Below are 17,523 nucleotides of genomic sequence, written 5' to 3' on the forward strand. Positions count from 1 at the left end.
TAAAGTGAAACCTGCTATTTTGGGGGGTCAGCAGTATCATGGTGAGATTTGTCTCTTAAACAATGACACTTGCTATCTCTAGAGTTCTGTGAATACTTTTGAAGTGTCATATTAAAACCAATCTCTTGGCCTTGAGGCAAAGGGAAGCAATTAGTCGTGGAGTTGTGAATAAATAAAAATCCATTTATACACCCGTCCTTGACATGTGCCTTGTGAATCTTAGAAACTTCATCTAGAGGGAAAAGGAATACTAAATCATGAATACCGGTCCTGATCACATTGCCATGTGGCTTCCTAAAACAGTTGAGTTCATGCCAATCTTTTGAGTTTGAATTTATATGTATGTATTCACCGGTATTGAACACAAAACAAAGACCCACCAACAGCCACTCAGGTGAGGAGATGTGAGGGGTGCTGGGGGCCACTAGGGCCACGACAAGTAGTTTTCAGAGGGTTCTTGGTCCTCAAGTGAGTCTAGTGTACTTTTCTCCTCATTCTCCCCTCTTCAAAGACATGGGGAAGTTTTATTCCTGAAGCTGAGGGCCTTCGATCTCCAGCTAGCTCCAGGGAGGATTCCAGACAGGATTCCAGACAGGAAGGAGTCCAGTCCTTGCAAAGTTGTTTTCACGTTGTTCTAAGGGTCAGCTTCTTCAACACTGGGGGACTTGGCTGTTTCTAAGCTCCACTACTATCAAAAGATTGGGGAAGGCGGCCACAGAACTGAGCAGACCATCCAGCTGGGGACCTGGACCTGGTCTGATGCTAGCCAGAAGAGTAGCATGTTTTAAGCCAAGCTAGCAGCTAGAAGCCTGGGGGGGTTCGCAGAGTGAGAAGCAAATGTGGGCAGCCATGGCCCTCACAGCTCAGATCCCTGACCTACTTCCCGGGCCCCTTTCTGTTCTTGGAGCAGTTTAAAATCCATAAATTAAGGAAATTAACTGATGAGGCCCGCGGCATCTTTGTAAGCTATTTAAATCTATAAATTTACAACATCTTCTGCATATATCAAGTAATTGAACTAACTGCAGGGATGTAACTTTAATGAGAAAATTTCCCCCTTCTCCAGTAGTTTGAGATAATAAGTAAATAAATAAATAAATAAATAAATCCCTCAGGAGGAAAGTTTCTTATTCCCGCATGAAGTTACAGGCGCGCGGTCGGGATGCTTTCTTGGCACTAGAGGTCCCCTGAATCAGAGGGGACTGGGTCCTCTCCCTCCCCCCACATTATCTTTCCACAGGGCTCGGGTCCGGCCTCGAGAGCACCCTCAGGAGTTTGGCCAGTAGAGGGCGCCCAGGCCCGGCCGGAACCAGTGAAGGGGACCGGGGCGCCGCTCCCAGCCGGAGCGCACCCGCCTTCCTAGCCGAAAGCCTGGCTTTGGCCCGGGTGTCCCGGGAACCAGGCGGGGGCGCAGTATGGGCAAGGCGCACCGGCCACGATCCGTTTCCTAGGAGCCGGGAAATGGTCGAGAAGGAGGAACGGGCGGGGCTCAAGAGAAGGAGGAGAAAGGGGCAGCGGGGAGCAGCTAAGGGCGTCCTGGGCGCAGACCCCGCGCCGCAGGGACCTTTGGCCGCCGCCGTCTCCATCGCGCCGCGCTCGTTCAGGAAATGGCGCGAGTGGCCCCGGGCGATCGGCCGGGTGCCCCGCGCCCCTCCCCCGCGGTGGTCACCGCGTGTCCGCAGACGTCACGGGCGGCGCTGCTCCCCGGGAGAGGGGCAGCCGGGGCCGAGACCCCGGGAAAGAGGGAGGGAGAGAGGGAGGTAAGCCGCCTGGCAGCCCAGTTTCTCTCCCCTCCCTACACCAAGTCCCGCCTTCAGCCCCGGGGCGCCGCGGCGGCGGCTGCTTCTCTCCTCTTTGTAACCGAGGAGTCGAGAAATGTGAGAAACGTGCCCTGTGTTACTTATTTGGGAGTCGAAAATTTATGCCCAGCTGAAAGCGCCCGGGGAAATATTACATCAGATGAAATGACAATGATTAAAATCAGCCTCTCCCCCGCCCCCTCCCCGAGCCCGGAGGAGGCCCGGGCGCCGCGTGGCCGGACGGCGGGGGGCTGGGGCGCAGAGGGCGCGGGGCCCCGGCGCAGCGCTCCCGGAAGGGTCCTGGCCGAGCCCCCCGGCACCGGGATCCAGGAACCACGGGTGGGGATCGTGAGGTGGAAAGGAAGTGGTAGTGGTGGGGGAACGGTGCATTTTTGTCGCCGAGCGCGGCAGGCGCGGGCGCGCGGAGCTAATTGCGACTCTAATCCTCTGCCCCGAGGCGCAGCTGAGCCCGGAGCCAGGAGTCGCCCGCGCGCGCCCGCTCGCGCTCGCCGCGCCGGGGTAATTTGGAACCGGATCGCTGCCCTTTGCAATCCGGGCTGGGCCGTGGCGAGGCGCACAGGCTACCAGCTAGGTTTGGGGGCTGTTTTTTTTTTTTTTTTTTTTTTTTTCCCGAGCCATCCGGGGAGGCCGCTGGAGAGAGAGGGAGGAGAGGAGGTGGGAGCGGCGGGAGGGCAGCCGAAGAGCGGCGCGAAGAGGAGGCGGCGGCGGTGGCCGCGGCGAGGAGGGAGGAGGCGAGGGGAGGGCGGGGAGGGGAGGCCCCGGCGCGGCGCGCCGCGAGGGGCCGCGCGGAGCGGGGGCCGGGGCGGGAGGGGTGGGTGGGGGGGGGGTTGGGGGCGAGAGAGAAAGTAACTCCAGGACGAGACCGGAGCGACCCGCGCGCATCGAGCACTAGGCGACGAGGCTGCGCCGGGCGCCCGACACCGGCGGCTGCGGGGGGCGGGGGCTGCGCCGGAGCCCGATCCGCCGCTCCGGCTCCGAGGTAAGACCAGCGCGGGCGGCCACCGCTCAGCGCCGCACACCCCTGGTTCCCAAAGTGGCAGCAATGCCGAGAAAGTCACTCGGCCCGGGGCCGGGACCTGGGCTGGGAGTTGGGGGGGGGGGGCAGGCTGCTTTGTCCCTTTGCTGAGCGCAGGGGCTGGCGGCGTGGGGGCGCCCAGCACAAAGGCCTGGCGCGCACGGGGCGGGGGGTGCCCACGTGGGCTGGTCCTGACCGCGGGTGGACCCTCCCCACTCTGCCCGGCTCGGATCTTCCTGCCGCGCGGTGTATGTGTCCAGGTCCTCCGCACTCTTCTGGTTCCAGTACCAGCTGGAGTGACCTGCAGAGCCGGTGACTTTCCTGAGTCTGAAACCGGCTCCATGTAGCTTGGGTTTCGGGTTGGCGCCCAAATCGGAGAAAAGAAAAAAGTCTCTAACGGGACAGATGTTTGTCCTCTGACGCCCACCCCACGAGTCCCATGCTAGACGCACTGGTGGTGGTCCCAAGACCGGACCTCGGCCTCCATCTCTCCGCTGCCCACACGCACCCCTTGACCTGGATGCGGACACCCTCATTCTCCCACTCGGTGCTACTGTAGCGCCTCTCTGCCCTCCCTCTAGAAACCCCGGACTGCAGGAAGATAAAACCTTCAAGTTTTCACTTCGTATCTCAAATGTGCATGAAGGAATTTAACTGCACGAGTGAATAACAGCATTAGTTTCAATTAATTTTTTTAAATCCCGGCAACAATAAACTTTGAGAACAAAAGCGCTTTTACGTCCTTAATTAGGCGAGCTTCCCATCTGTGGTCTTGAAGTGTCTGCCTCTTGATTTAACTTTGTCCCCGCCCCCACCGTACTCCCACCCCTTCCTCTCTGGGCCCTTAGGGTACCTTGGCCACCCCGCCCCGCGGGGCTGGAGGTTCGGCCCAGGCGGCTCCTGTAGCCCCGAAGTTCACACGGGCCGGCGGGCTCTTCGGCGGGGCTGTCGCGCACCAGGTGGCCCGCCGCGTCCCTCCCAGTCCACCCCCTGGACAGTCCTGCAGGCCCCTGGCACTGTCGCTCCGGGCAGGCGCCCAGGGCGGAGAGCTGAAGGGAACTCAGAGGCGCCTTCTGTTTACCTTTTATGGTTAAAATAACAGCTTAGCAAAGAAGCGACTTCACGAAGAAGCGATTTAGTGAAATCGTCTCAAGCTGCCGCAGCTCAGCCAGTTTAATCACCCCCAGAGAGCTGAACAACTGCGAGCACAATGGGACACAAAATCATTTTGTGTGTAAATGAGCGTGGCATTCTGCTCACTTCCCTCTGCTCAGGCGGGCGGGGCTCGGCTGCGGGTGGGCGCGGGACCAGGGTCTCCCACCACAGCTTGGAGAAGCGGGTCAATGCTGGGCCAGTTTGCAAACCTGCTGAGGTCCCTGCAACAGGCTGCCTGGCCAAGCCTCAGCCGAGTCTGGGTGGTGGTGTTTGGTGCAGTGAACTTGTGTCTTCTAGCAAATTCACTTCTGTGCTTGTCATGTCAGCAGTGGTCTCAGGAGAAAGGTTGTGGTCCACCGCACGTGCGTTTGTCCGAGGGAGCAGTGGAGATTCGGGTCAAGGCATAAGGCCTGGGGCTTCCAATGGTGAGTTTCTAGTTTGTACTGTGGGAAACACGCTCCTTGGGCAGCTTGGGAGACTGGGTGCTTGATGATACTGTCACTTCTGACTTGGGCCCCGGTAGTGGGGAAAACATGGTGCTTGGGTGGGATTTGGGTGGGAATTCCTTCTAGTTCTATTGACCCTTAGTGGATCTTCCCTCATCCACCCTCCTCCCCCAGGGCTGGATAAGCCATCGGGTCCGTTTTGGTTTCTCAAAAGCTTCTTTGAGATAAGTGACCTGGAATGTCCAAAACAGGACTGGACAGCCGCCCACCCCCATGGGGACAGAACACCCTCCCTTCACCCCAAACAGTTCAGGTCAGAGAACTTCCCAGGGCACTGGGGGTAGAGAACAAATCATAGGAGGGGAGGAGCCTTTCTTGAGGGTTTGAGTCTGTGTGCTTCTGACCATGTTTTATCATTGGATGCCGAATTTTAAGGTATAGATCCAGAAGAAATAGAAAACCCAGGATACCATTGTAGTTGACCCAAAAGAGTTAAATGTGTGTCAGAGAAGTCTAGGTTATGTTTGTGGAAACCCCCCTCCCGTGTGTGTGTGTGTGTGTGTGTGTGTGTGTGTGTGTGTGTCTGTCTGTCTGTCTGTCTGTCTGTCTGTCTCCCTTTGAGACCACCTAAGCCAGTGGAAGTGGAAGCCAGAAGCCTACCCTTTTCCACCCTTCTGCATGGATCCCCTAAAAAGCCCCTGAGGGAGCTTCTGGGGATTGAGGCACAGTTTTATTTCAGGTGTCTGTGGCACATAGGAAAGTCTCTAAGTAGCTCTAGGGAGGAGGGGAGAAAGCCCATTTGCTGATTGCTGTCTGGCCTGCTCCGAATGCCTCAAGGGCCTGTGATCCTGAGGGGGTCTGGAATACATTAGGCTCAGGCAGCACCATTCCAGGGGTCTGTGGAGAAGCAGGGAGGTGCAGAGTAGGCAAACAAAGACAGGTTCTGTCTGCTTTGAGAGCTCTAGGTGATTGGTGGCTTCCCCAGTGACTTGTCCTCATCTCTGCCCAGGCTTCTTTCAAAAGAGGTGTCCTATACAAACTGCATCTTAACTGGGTGGTAAGGGGTCCTTGGCTCCCCAGTCAGTTGAGGGGAGCTGCACTCCTTCAAGGTTCTCTCCACTGATGCAAGAGGAGACACGCTTGGTAACACAGCTCTAACTAAAATACCAAAGAAATCAGATTTGTTCTGAAACATTGCAGGGCAATAATGGCGAGCATATGTTTTAGGTTGTCATTAGCCGAATTAGCAGACATGGAGCTGCCTAGAAAACGTGTGTGTGTGTGTGTGTGTGTGTGTGTGTGTGTGTGTGTGTGTGTGAGAGAGAGAGAGAGAGAGAGAGAGAGAGAGAGATGCTATAGCCTGGAGGTCTGCTTTGGGGTGTAGAGTGTTGGGAGGGCTTCCTGGTGTATATGGGATCCCAGACAGCATCTTTGTAAAAATCATTGACCCCAGGGAGGATCCAGTGCCCATGGCTCCTGAAGGATAACCCTCTGTCACTGCTTCCCACAGATACTCTGGGCAGGGATGGAAGCCTAGATGCCTCACCGCAAGGAGCGGCCGAGCGGGTCCTCGCTTAACGCACACGGCAGCAGCGGCGGCACCACAGCGGTGAGCTTGCAGGGTGGGCTGGGTGAGCCCCTCGGCCCTCTGCTCTTTTCTAGGGAACCTGCTCACTAGCTGCAGGTCTTCTGGGACCCAGCACTTAGGAGATAGATATCGACTGACTGTACGATTATGTATTTTTTTTTTAAACGAAAATGCTCTTAATTTGATGTGAAATTTACTACATGTATAAAGCTTGGCGCCTTAGGTGCTGAGGAAGTCACTAATTTAGAGGTGTCTCGTTACTGAGACAAACTTGCAAAAAACCCCTGAATCCCAATTCACAAATTGGTGATTCGTTTGTCAGGGGATATTTCACATCTAACACATAAGCCCACGACCTTTAATTAGAATTTTGCAGTTTGTTTTATGCCCCTGGAGGCTGACACCTTGAAAAAAATTTTTTCTTGATTTCTTATTGCTAATAAGCATCCTTCTCCCTACCTCCCACCCCCAGTACTTTGAAGAAAATGATGCAAATACACTTAATTACAGTGGTGGCCATAATTTGTCAGCTGAATATGTGATCAGGCACAAGCAGCAGTGATCTGATTAAATCTGTGATCACATTTGAAATAAAGGGAATTTTAGCAACCCTTGTTTTTCCATTATTTCTATCTCTAGGAGGGAGGAAATATGTCCCGGCTGTCACTTACCCGGTCACCCGTGTCTCCCCTGGCTGCCCAGGGGATCCCACTGCCAGCTCAGCTCACCAAAGCCAACGCACCTGTGCACATCGATGTGGGCGGTCACATGTATACCAGCAGCTTGGCCACACTCACCAAGTACCCTGACTCCAGGTAAGAGCTCCACTCCCAGGGTCAGGCATGTGGTGCAAACCCTGGGCATTCACAGGGTACTACGCCAAGGCCAGTCGCTCCCTGATGCTCCTCCTGGTAGTTTGAGAGATGGCTTGTTTGTTGAAGGCCACATCTGACTGGGGCTTTGACCCTGTGTGAGTGGTCTCTGTGGTATAACATGGAGTTCCTGACCTTAAAGGGCCAGCCCCACATGAGCCTGGCCAGCAGCTGGCTGATGAGTCTCACAGAATGACACTCAGGAGTCAGGTGTGGGTGGACATGTTTCCCATGGGAAAAGGCACGGAGTGCCAGCTGTGGTTATACCCTCCTTTGTTTAGGTGGTCACAGTTTGACCCTAAGTGCTAGGAATAAGCTTTCCTTTTGGAGCTGGAGGGTATAGCAATGAGTTAGAAGTTGCAGGACAGTCGGGGATGTTTTTGACAGTGGCTGAGCATGAGTTCAACATCTTGTAATGTATGGAACTATCTGTGACCAAGGACCCTGACTGAGGACTTTCAGACTCGTCCCTGGAGGGACCCTCGGCAGCATGATGCTGAGCACTGCCAACTTGCTTGCTCTTACTTCTCGTGGATTTACTTCCCAAGGACACACCTGGGCCTGGCAGCTGTCAGCAAGACTAGTGGGGGAGGGGGGGCTGTGTCCCTGTGGATACTTCCTACAGGTGACACTGTGTGCTGCTTGTTCCCGGCACAGCGGCAAGCACCAGTGGCCGGTGGGAGGGCAGCCTGTTAGGCATCGCCTCTCTTTTATACATTTAAAATAAGAAGAGAAATTAATTAATCCCCTAGACACTGAGGGCTCATCACCAGGGTGGATGCTCAGAGCCCAGAGGATTTCAGTGCACAGAGGTGTCTGGGCAGAACCCTCGTCGATACAGGGCTGCCCCCGAGAAGGGGATGCAGGAAGTACATTTTGTGTCTGGTTCAGACAGTGGCAATACAGACTAGGCACAGGGTCCTTAAGAACTTAGAGCTTTGGCAGGGCAGGAGCCGCCAGGCTGTACAAGTGCATTGGCCGCGGGCCTGCTTGCAGAGCCCTGTCGAGGCTCAGAGATGAATTCCGTTCATCTCGGTTCTGCCTTCTGCGGCATCCTGAGTTGTGTGAGATACATCAACCCTTAATCGGCTGACGGTGTTTATGAGTGAGATTCATAAAAATCTTTGCCCACAAAGACTCTTGGAAGGGTGTTTTCTGAAATCTGACACTGGCCTTCCTGCAGACATCACTCCCCAGGCCTGGCGGGCAGGGAGAGAGCTCCCTTCACTTTTGTCTCCGGTGGCTTGTGAGGACTGAGGAGCATTTCCCCCTCCCTGTCCCACGGTGTCACTTGCCTACGCTTATCGACTTGCTGTGAAGGGAGGCATGATTTTTCTCTCGGGAGCTGAGGACTTGGACCTGTGATGTGGCATGTGGGACCCTCCACTGCCTGGGTATGCCCAGAGGGGCTAGCAGTCTTCATACGTTATCAGAGCTGAGCTCAGGAGGAGTCTGTCCTTCTGCTTAGATAATACAGAGCTGGTTGCTAGGCCTGAAGTTGAGGCTTAGAGTCACAACTAATGTGACCCTATGAGACAGTAAAGGCAGTGGGTCATGGAGAGCCACAGGGCTATCATGTATGGAGGGTGCCCCTTCAGATCCCTCGTTTTTAAAAAGTGGATTATTGCAATCCTGGAAGAGACAATTGGGCAGGTGGAGATGGAGAATTGTGATTGCTGAGGTCGCCCTTGGAGGCAGCTCCAGATGCCAACAGTGCCCCCCTGGGAGGCACTGCAAGAGTCAGGGGACCCTTGCCTCCTGACTCTGAGCTCATAGCATTGCACCCCCACCTCTGGCTGCTGGTTGATCTGGCCCCGTGGGCATGGTGCTGGATACCTCCTCTGGTTTGACCTGAGCAAATGGGCTGAGGTTGAGTGGTCTCATGGTCTGCCTCTGCCTGTGCCCTACCCATTGGGTGTCACTTAGTGGCCGCTGACACAGTCCCATGCAGGCATGGGAACAGCACATGAGGGTGGCCAGGAGCTTTGGAACTAATACCATTGCGCACTAACCCTTCCAGGCAGCCAGAGTGGGCACTTTAAAAGGACAGCTAAGAGGAAGACGAAGGCATTATGATAGCGCCCTTAATAATCAGGGCAGGTGGCTGAATAGTGCAGGTCCTAGCCACCACAGTGCACCAGCTTATTTCACAGAGACCGGGTGTAGGGATGCTTCCCACAGGGACATATGGAGCCACCAACAGAAGTCAAGAGGTCACATAGGAGCTTGCTCATGAGACCCTGTGAAATGGTAAGGGTTTCCTGGTGGTGACTATGCCCCACATCCACTGTAAGGCTTGGTTGCAGGGGCCATGAAGGGCCTCTGTCTTAAGAGCAGGTATCCTGCTCCCATTTGTCCCAGACCAGACTGAACCATGGAAAGAGCTAGATAGAACCTACTTGTCTTGGCTCAGTAGACAGCCTAGAACCCTGCCAGCCTTGGACTGTGGGTGGACTGGGAATCCTCTAGACCGACAGGACGCTCGGGAGTCTCCGCCAACTCCGACGTCAGAGCAGCTTGGAACCCAGCCAGACCCAGCATTTTGCTTGCTACACAGAACATTTGAGCTCAGCCTGGGGAGGGTGGAAAGAGTTCCCAGGAAGGCTGAGGTGTCGAATTTGCTGGCTCACCTGTGCACATGCCTCTGACCTCTTCCTTGCTGGAGCCTGGTGTGGACCCTTGGCTATCTGCCCTAGCACTGGATATCATGGCTTAGTCATGTCTATGTCCACGGATTTTGGGTGCCCCCCTCCCCATCTCTACCCCACAGGTAAATGTTCAAGTTTTGCAGGGCCAGGTCTCCAGTGAGCTAAGGACCTCAAGGGTGTCCAGCAGGCTCACCAGGCACTGGAATCCTGAGTTCCTGACTGGTCAGCATGGCCTGCAGGCAGGGGGAGTCAGTGTCAAGAGCTTCATGTACCCCTCCAGAGAGAGAACCAGGCACAGCCACCTGGGTGTGGGGCCTTGCCTCTGCCCTTCCCTGTGTCCTGGGGAGGACAGTGTCACCAGCAGCCTCTGGAACCCTAAGGAGTTATATTTGCCAGTCGTACCTCTGGTTCTTCAGGCTCAGGCCTCCACACCTCTAAACCACAGGTTCTGACCTGCTCACTCCCACCTGCCAGGTAGCCTTGTCCTTTATACTGCCCCCCTGGGACAGGCTGGGATAAGAACAAGTGATTACATGGCCCCCAGAACTTAGGGCTGTGAGGATTGGGGGTACCTAAGAAGGGCATTGGGGGCTCTGAACTCTCAGCTCTGGCAACGGGGATGCTCTGGGTAAACATGGCTGTGACTGGGAGTGGCTGGCTTGGGCTAAGCAGGGAGTGGGTCGCTGGAGGGACAGGACAGAGAGGATTCTTGGAAGGGGCAGGGTGGTTGGTGCAGGTATGAAGGGGCTTGGGCCCTAGCTTGTGCAGACCTAGCCAAGAAGTCCCCTTAATCCCTAGTCCCCTGGTTCTCCAAAGCTTTTTTTTTTTAAATAGGGTTTCTCTATGTAACAGTCCTGGCTGTCCTAGAACTCATTCTGTAGACCAGGCTGGCCTTGAACTCAAAAAGATCTCCCTGCCTCTGCCTCTCAAGTGCTGGGATTAAAGGTGTGTGCCACCACCGCCCGGCCCCCAAGGCTTTCTTAGGAGCAGCTCTCCCAGGCTCGAAGTCAACCAGCCTCTGAAGGACACTGCCCACCTCCCTTCTGCTCCCAAGAGAAGTTCTTAGCTGCCCCCAACCCACTTTGGGGTTCCTGATTGTCTAGCTTAGCCTTTGAGATCTGCAGAGCAGTTAGCCAGACCAGACTCTGCCACTGTGTGCATTAGGGAGGCACTAGCCGGGGCTTCAGGGGCTCCCCCAAGTCCTCCCACGGGCCCTGTGTCTGAGCACTGTCCTAGGCACCTCTCTTCCTTCCCAATCCTGGCCTCTCACTAGATCTCATGTGCTGTGATATATATGAATACCTGTCCCGAGCTTAGACCACGTGCTCACACATTCTGGGGGTAGTCCACATGTGTGCAAATTCACACTCCCTCTTGTCTGTCTCTCCCCTGTGGCTCCTTAAGTGAGCAGTTATGGGGCACTTGAGACTTCGTATCTCTGAGTCACTTGTGTTAGCTGGTGAGTGTCACTGCCTGAGACTGTGTGATCCTGAGACTCTTGGCTGAGTGTGGTGTTATCTGATGTTGGTTGATGTGGCTTGGGTGTGTGTCCCCAGAGACTTGGCTGGTTGACAGACATTTAGCAGGTGTGTGGCTAGGAGCTGGAGTGCCGGATGCATGTTTTCTGGGCACATCTTTCTGGCATGGGTGTGTGTGTGTGTTCAGCTCGGACCAGCTGGTTTATGTGGCTATCTGTGTCTTGCCATGGTTGTCTGGGCCTGTAATCTATGTCAGTGGGCCCTCAGACATAGCTGGGTATGTCCCTTAGCTGACTGTAGCTCGTGAATGTGGTTGGAGTGTGTGACATGGCTGCCCTAGTGTTTGTGTGGAGGCAGCCTGTCTGCCTCACGTGTGTGTGCTGACACTTGTCAGGATTGGCAAGGTCTCTAAGGGTGATCTCTTGCTGCTCCAGCTGAGTGAGCTCTGAGGGGTGGGGGTGGGGCAGGTGAACTCAGCCCTCCCCTTCCCATATCCCATTCTGCCCGTCTTTCCCAGAATAAGCCGCCTCTTCAACGGCACAGAGCCCATTGTCCTAGACAGTCTCAAGCAACATTATTTCATCGACCGGGATGGGGAGATTTTCCGCTACATCCTGAGTTTCCTGCGGACGTCAAAACTGCTGCTTCCAGATGACTTCAAGGTAAGTCCGCAGCCGGCGGCACCCTTGCACACTGCCTGTGTCGTGGCATTACACAGGGGACGCTGTGACTTAATAAATGGACCCACAGTTGTCATGGCAACCACAAAAAGTTAACCAATGAAGCCGAGGGCTAAATCAGTTTTTCTAAACTCATTTTGCTTTCTCACATCTTCAGCGTATTTATCAGGGTGTAACAACAATTAAGCTTTGGCACTTACCCCAGGTTGATGTTAGTTGTGTTTAAGGACTGCTGTGCATTGGAATAGAGGAGTTAGAGGTCCGTGTGTCTGTTCCTTGTTGGCAGTTTGGAGTGAAGAAAACCCCTAAGAGCCAGGTGGTCACCCTTTAAACAAACATTACTCCCAGGACTCAGAATGAGCTTGTGTTAGGTGGCTGATCTGGTTCCCCGTGGTCCTGCCTCAGTGCCGAGCCCCTCCGAAGTCCTGGGAATCATGGGAGGAAGGAAACTCAGGCCTGGCTCTTGCTGGCAAATGTCTGTCAGTCTCTGGGCTTCCTTCAGCCACCACCGTACCGGCAGCCCTGGGGCCCTTGCTCATCCAGCCTGCTTACCCCGTGCGCCAATTTGATCTGAAATGGAGCTACACCGAAAGAAGAAGATAGTCTAGAAAACAGAGGACGCGTCTCAATTACAGGGGGCCGGTGCTTCAGAAGTGGTGCGTGCCCGGTGTGGTGGATCCCACCAGGAACGAACTTCATTCCAGGCCTTCCAAGACTGGGGCAGGGGGATTGCTGAAAGTTCTAGGCTAGCTTGGCCTACAGAGTAAGACACTATCTTTAAAAAAAAAAAAAAGTCAGCAGGAGTGATGGCACACGCCTTTAATCCCAGCACTCAGGAGGTAAAGGCTGGCCAGTCTTTGTGAGTTTGAGGCCAGCCTGGTCTACAGAGAGAGTTCCAGGCCAGCCAGGGCTACATCTCAAAACAAATAAACAAAATAGAGTCAAATGATGGGGGAACCTGGCCTGGATGGGTTGAAAGGAGAGTGTTGAGCTAGGTTAGGCGGTGAAGGGTAGGAAGACAGGTGAGGACCCTGGTGAGGGTCTGGGATGGCACTGGAGAGGTTAGGGCTTTGTGCACCAGGAAGGGGAGGCTGCTGGTGACACCTGGCTCTGGGTGAGTGGCTTGGCGTTTGGCACACCTGAGAGTTGGGAAGAATGATCGGGTTTGCAAACTGGGAGGACCACACTAGCCCTGATGTAGAGATGCAGGGAAAAGGCGCGTGACTTGTTAGGCCACTGTTTCTGGGTTTGCTGGGGTCGGGAGAGAGTGGCATTGAGGGAGAGGGTGCAGAGTCTGTGAGTGTGGGTTATTGGGTCAGGAGGTACTGGAGGGTGTGCCCTGAGTCAGTGAGTGAAAGTCCACGCATGGAACATTCTAGGCTTGGAGGAAAAGTTGGCATAAAGGTGTCAGATAAAACTCTAGAAGCTGATGAGAGCTGGGAGAACAGAGAGCTGGGATGGAGCCCCAAGGAGTCTTTTATGGAAAGCAGGCAGGGTCACAGCTCATGATGGGCCCAGATGATGGGATTCTAGACCTTTGGGGCTGACAAACAGATGCACGCCGGGCTTTCAGGGCAGGGTGTACTGTGAGGGCTGACCTCCCTTGCTTTTCTCCTGGGACCCTCAGTCACCACCTATGCACCGAGCCTCACTGAGTGGCATGAGTCATGGGCAGAGGCCACTCAAGAATTGGTCAACACAGGGCTAGTGGCAAGGTCTGAGGTAACAGTTTTGTGAGTGGGCTGCTTGGTGAGGACCTTGTCCCAGGACCTTCCCTTCCCAGGGACCTTGTCATATTCTCTACCTGCTTGGACAGGGACAGGCACTCACCTGATATTTGTCCTGTCACCTCACTCTGCCTCTCAGGGTCCAGTGCTTACATTCACTGTAAAGAGGGGAGGCTGGCTCGGGGAAGGTCAGTATCAGGTTCATAGGCCTTGTGGCTAATGGCTGACCAGGCTGAAATGCATTCTATGAAGGTCTGATTAGGGGGTGGGCAAGGGCACAATGCCCTAGGTCCAGGGTGATGTCTTCTCTGCGTGGATTTCCAGGAAGGCAGCATATACCCAGACCCCACCCTCTAGTTTAGCTTTAGCTTGCTCTTTTCTTTCCTCCCTCCCTCCCTCTCTCCCTTCCTTTTCTTTTTTTTTTTTTTCCCTTCATTTGTTTGTTTGTTTTGTTTTGTTTTTTTGAGACAGGATTTCTCTGTGTAGCGTTTGGAGCCTGTCCTAGAACTCGCTCTGTAGCCCAGACTGGCCTCGAACTCACAGAGATCCGCCTGCCTCTGCCTCCCAAGTGCTGGGATTAAAGGCGTGCACCACCAGCAGCAACTTCCAGCTTTTTCTATGCCACTTCTGTTTGTCATCCAGTTGAAGGTCCAGGAGGAGACTCTCAATAGGTGCGCCCCAGCCTGCTCTTAGGTTCTTGGTGTTTGGGGCGTTGGAATCTTTGCTCATCTCTACAGTGGAAATGGCCATCCTAGGCCCCGCTGTGTCCTGGGAGTTAAGATATCTGTGAAGAGGGAGATGATGAGCCCCCGCTGGCGCTGCCTCCTGCTTCCCTGACACTGTGTGCTTGCCCACAGGACTTCAACCTGCTGTATGAGGAGGCCCGGTACTACCAGCTGCAGCCCATGGTTCGTGAGCTGGAGCGCTGGCAGCAGGAGCAAGAGCAGCGGCGCCGTAGCCGGGCCTGTGACTGCCTGGTGGTGCGGGTCACCCCCGACCTGGGCGAGCGCATCGCCCTCAGCGGCGAGAAAGCCCTCATTGAGGAGGTCTTCCCCGAGACCGGGGACGTCATGTGCAACTCCGTCAACGCTGGCTGGAACCAGGACCCCACCCATGTCATTCGTTTTCCCCTCAATGGCTACTGCCGACTCAACTCCGTGCAGGTGAGGGCCGCGGGGGCCAGGATGCAGAGAGAGAGGGCCGCGGGGGCCCGCCCCGGCCCCAGGATGCAGAGAGAGGTGGAGGGAGACACGGTCCCAGGATGGAATGGACGAGCCCCCACAGAAAAGGCAACAATGTGCCAATGCATAATTTATATCTTGCTCATAATTAAATGATGGTGCCTGGGGGATGGACTTAAAAAAATTGATCTGTACTTTTCTTTTTCCCCTAAAAGGATGTTCTATAAAAAAAAAAAAAAAGAAAAGAAAAAAAGGCCCAGAGTATTTTCAACGGAACATGCTTCATTTAACATGCAGAGGCTGACTTTGGATTCAAATTAAACCCAGGCACCAGGAAAGGCGGGGAGCCTTCCCATGAGGCTGGCCCTGGGGCCACTGACAGGCAACAGCTGCCTCAAGCACTTCTTTCGTTTTGAGACAGGCTCTTCTGTGTAACCCAGGCCTCATGCAAACTTCAGCTCCTCCTGCCTCAGCTCCCTGTCTCTGAAAGCTTTTTCCTGACTCAGAGACACTTAGATTTGGGGGTTAGGACAGAAAGGACCCTTTGGGGAAAGCCCCCCACTTCCTGCAGGCTCTGAGTAAGAGGTTGCTACTTGCTGGACACAGATGTAAGACCAGCCCCCACCTTCCCAGAGACATAAACCCAGGAGGCCATGTAGGCCTACAGACACTCAGACACCAAAAGGACTCCCCCTCTTTCCTCCACCTAGAACTCTTTGAGCTGATGAGGCCTCGGGCCTCAAACCATCTGGGACTCGGCTCCAGGAAGCAGGTGGCTGCCCTGAGGCCAGGGGGCAGGGGCTTTCCATTATAGGAGCAGGAGAGTGAGAGAAGAGTGCCTAGGGCCGTGTGTGTATGGAGATGGGGTAGATGACAGGGAAGGCACCGGCAAGCCCCTTTTGTCCCCTGGTTCCTGGCTATACACCCCTGAGAGTTGGAAGGCGTGGCCTGAGTGGAGCAGCACAGCCACCCTGGTTGGATAAGTTGAGGGGCCCCAGACCTGACTGCACCTGCCCTTCATAGTGTAGGACCCAACCTGTGATGTCAGTGAGAGACACTGAGAGCCATCAGAAGCTAGCTTGCTTTGCCTGGCACCCACCTGCCCACCAGGCCAAGCAAACTCCGGCAGCCAGGCACTGCTGACCCCTTTTTCTTCCCCTGCAGGTCCTAGAAAGGCTGTTTCAGAGGGGGTTCAGCGTGGCTGCATCCTGCGGGGGTGGTGTGGACTCCTCCCAGTTCAGCGAGTATGTGCTTTGCCGGGAGGAGCGGCGACCGCAGCCCACCCCAACTGCCGTCCGGATAAAACAAGAACCCCTGGACTAGGCCCTGCCTCAGGGCCCACCCCAGAGACATGGAAATAGTGCTGAGGAGTCCTGCCTATTTGTGCTTCACCGTGGGCACAAGACTGGGGGTAGGAAAGGCAACAGATTGAGGGGTACCAGAGGCATCCCCATGAAAGGACCGTTGATGTGACCCAGAGATGCTGTGGTGCAACGACGCTGCCAGCCTCCAGCCTTCTGCTCCTCAGCTTGGTACAGCGTCCCCTGCTGGCTCACTCCAGAGCAGCTGTTCATTCTTCCCCACATTTGGTGGACGTCAGCAGGCTTCCTCTCGTTGGGGATGGCTTATTTTTCTACAGTATTTAAAACACAACTAACTGTCACTGCACAGGTCGGCAAGGCCAACAAGGACCACTGCTGCTTCTACCTGGTGCTCAGTTCTCAGTCCCACGTTCAGCAAGCATTGCAAAGGATGGGCTACCGGCATTCAGACCCAGGTGCTGCTGAGCTGGGGCTGTGGGGACAGATGTGACACTGGGGGTGCTGCCAGAAATGGAACGGGCCCCCTAGGGTCAGGGCAGCTGGGAGGAGGGCCATGGGGGCTAAGTGACTCTGTGACTTTTATCTGAGACACTCTGCTACCCTATGTCCCAGGCTGTACTTGGGTGCACACCTGACCTGCTGATGCCCAGGAGCTTCTAATCTCAACTGACTGTGCTCACATCTGGGTTCTTGGGGACGTCTCCACCCATCCAGTCAGCATGGGGCCACAGCTTATCTCAGGAATGGACCCTTCTACTAAGGGACCCATCGATCACCATCAATCTCTGGGTCCCCAGCTCAGGGAGCCACCTTCTGCCCCAGCTCTAATCTTCCCACACTCATATGCACATCAAGTGTTAATTAAATGTACTAAACTAGCCTGTCAGTAAGGTACAGACCCAAGCTTACCCAGTGCTCTTAACCCCACATTCCAACAAGGACTGGTCCTGACAGGTTCTTACACACCTGCTGTCTCCCAGACAACAGGCCCAAAAGATGGACACCCTGGCCTTGTCACATCTCCCCTAGCTCCTCCCAAGTAGAGGGACTGCAGAGGACTGATGGATGGGGTGCCCTGGCCGGCTCCCCGTTTGTGTATAATGCCTGTAGACTTGTATATGACTCCTTTAATATTGTAAAGATGCTGATGTACAATTGTTTTGTGTTTGTGTAAACACATTGCGTTCATGGTTCACACCATAAAGAACGCCATAAAGCAAAAGACTGAGGCTCTGTCCTGTGCAAAAGCTACAGATTCCCACACTTGACTTGAGGGGGGGCGGGGGCAGTTTCCTTCCTGGGTTCAAATTGAGGAAGGAGCAGCCGTCAGTGGGAGGGAGGTGCATGGTCACACACTTGCTGTTGTTTAATGCATTTGGGTGTTTTAGTTACTTCTCTGGGTCCGCCTGGGCCACACAGATTCTGCATTCTGATTCTTAGCCCCTAACCAGATGCAAAACGGGTTTCTGAGGGGTTTGAGACCAGACTTAAATGTTTGGGGTTTTCTGGTATTTTTAGTTGGAGCTAAGTTGATGTTCCTCCTCCTCCTCCTCATCTTTTTTTTTTTTTTTTTTTTTTTTTTTAATTAGGA

General features: G+C 54.6%; 1 protein-coding gene across 3 annotated transcripts; it reads left to right on the plus strand.

Moving 5' to 3' along the window:
- The first annotated feature begins 2,652 nt into the window (after positions 1 to 2,652).
- Positions 2,653 to 17,166, plus strand: Kctd15 (potassium channel tetramerization domain containing 15). 3 transcript variants are annotated; one of them, XM_036189460.1, is made up of 8 exons: positions 2,653 to 2,799; positions 4,317 to 4,415; positions 4,611 to 4,749; positions 5,947 to 6,045; positions 6,664 to 6,839; positions 11,540 to 11,684; positions 14,287 to 14,592; positions 15,775 to 17,166. In XM_036189460.1, the coding sequence occupies exons 4-8, from the start codon at positions 5,974 to 5,976 to the stop codon at positions 15,931 to 15,933; spliced, it is 858 nt and encodes a 285-aa protein (XP_036045353.1). In that variant the 5' UTR covers positions 2,653 to 2,799; positions 4,317 to 4,415; positions 4,611 to 4,749; positions 5,947 to 5,973; the 3' UTR covers positions 15,934 to 17,166. The 3 variants fall into 3 exon arrangements, with proteins under 3 accessions (XP_036045353.1, XP_036045342.1, XP_036045346.1); XM_036189449.1 differs by lacking the exon at positions 4,611 to 4,749; XM_036189453.1 differs by lacking the exon at positions 4,611 to 4,749 and having other exon boundaries at positions 4,320 to 4,415.
- The last annotated feature ends 357 nt before the right edge of the window (positions 17,167 to 17,523 follow it).

Source organism: Onychomys torridus, chromosome 1, assembly GCF_903995425.1.
Source record: "Onychomys torridus chromosome 1, mOncTor1.1, whole genome shotgun sequence".
Lineage (NCBI taxonomy): Eukaryota > Metazoa > Chordata > Mammalia > Rodentia > Cricetidae > Onychomys > Onychomys torridus.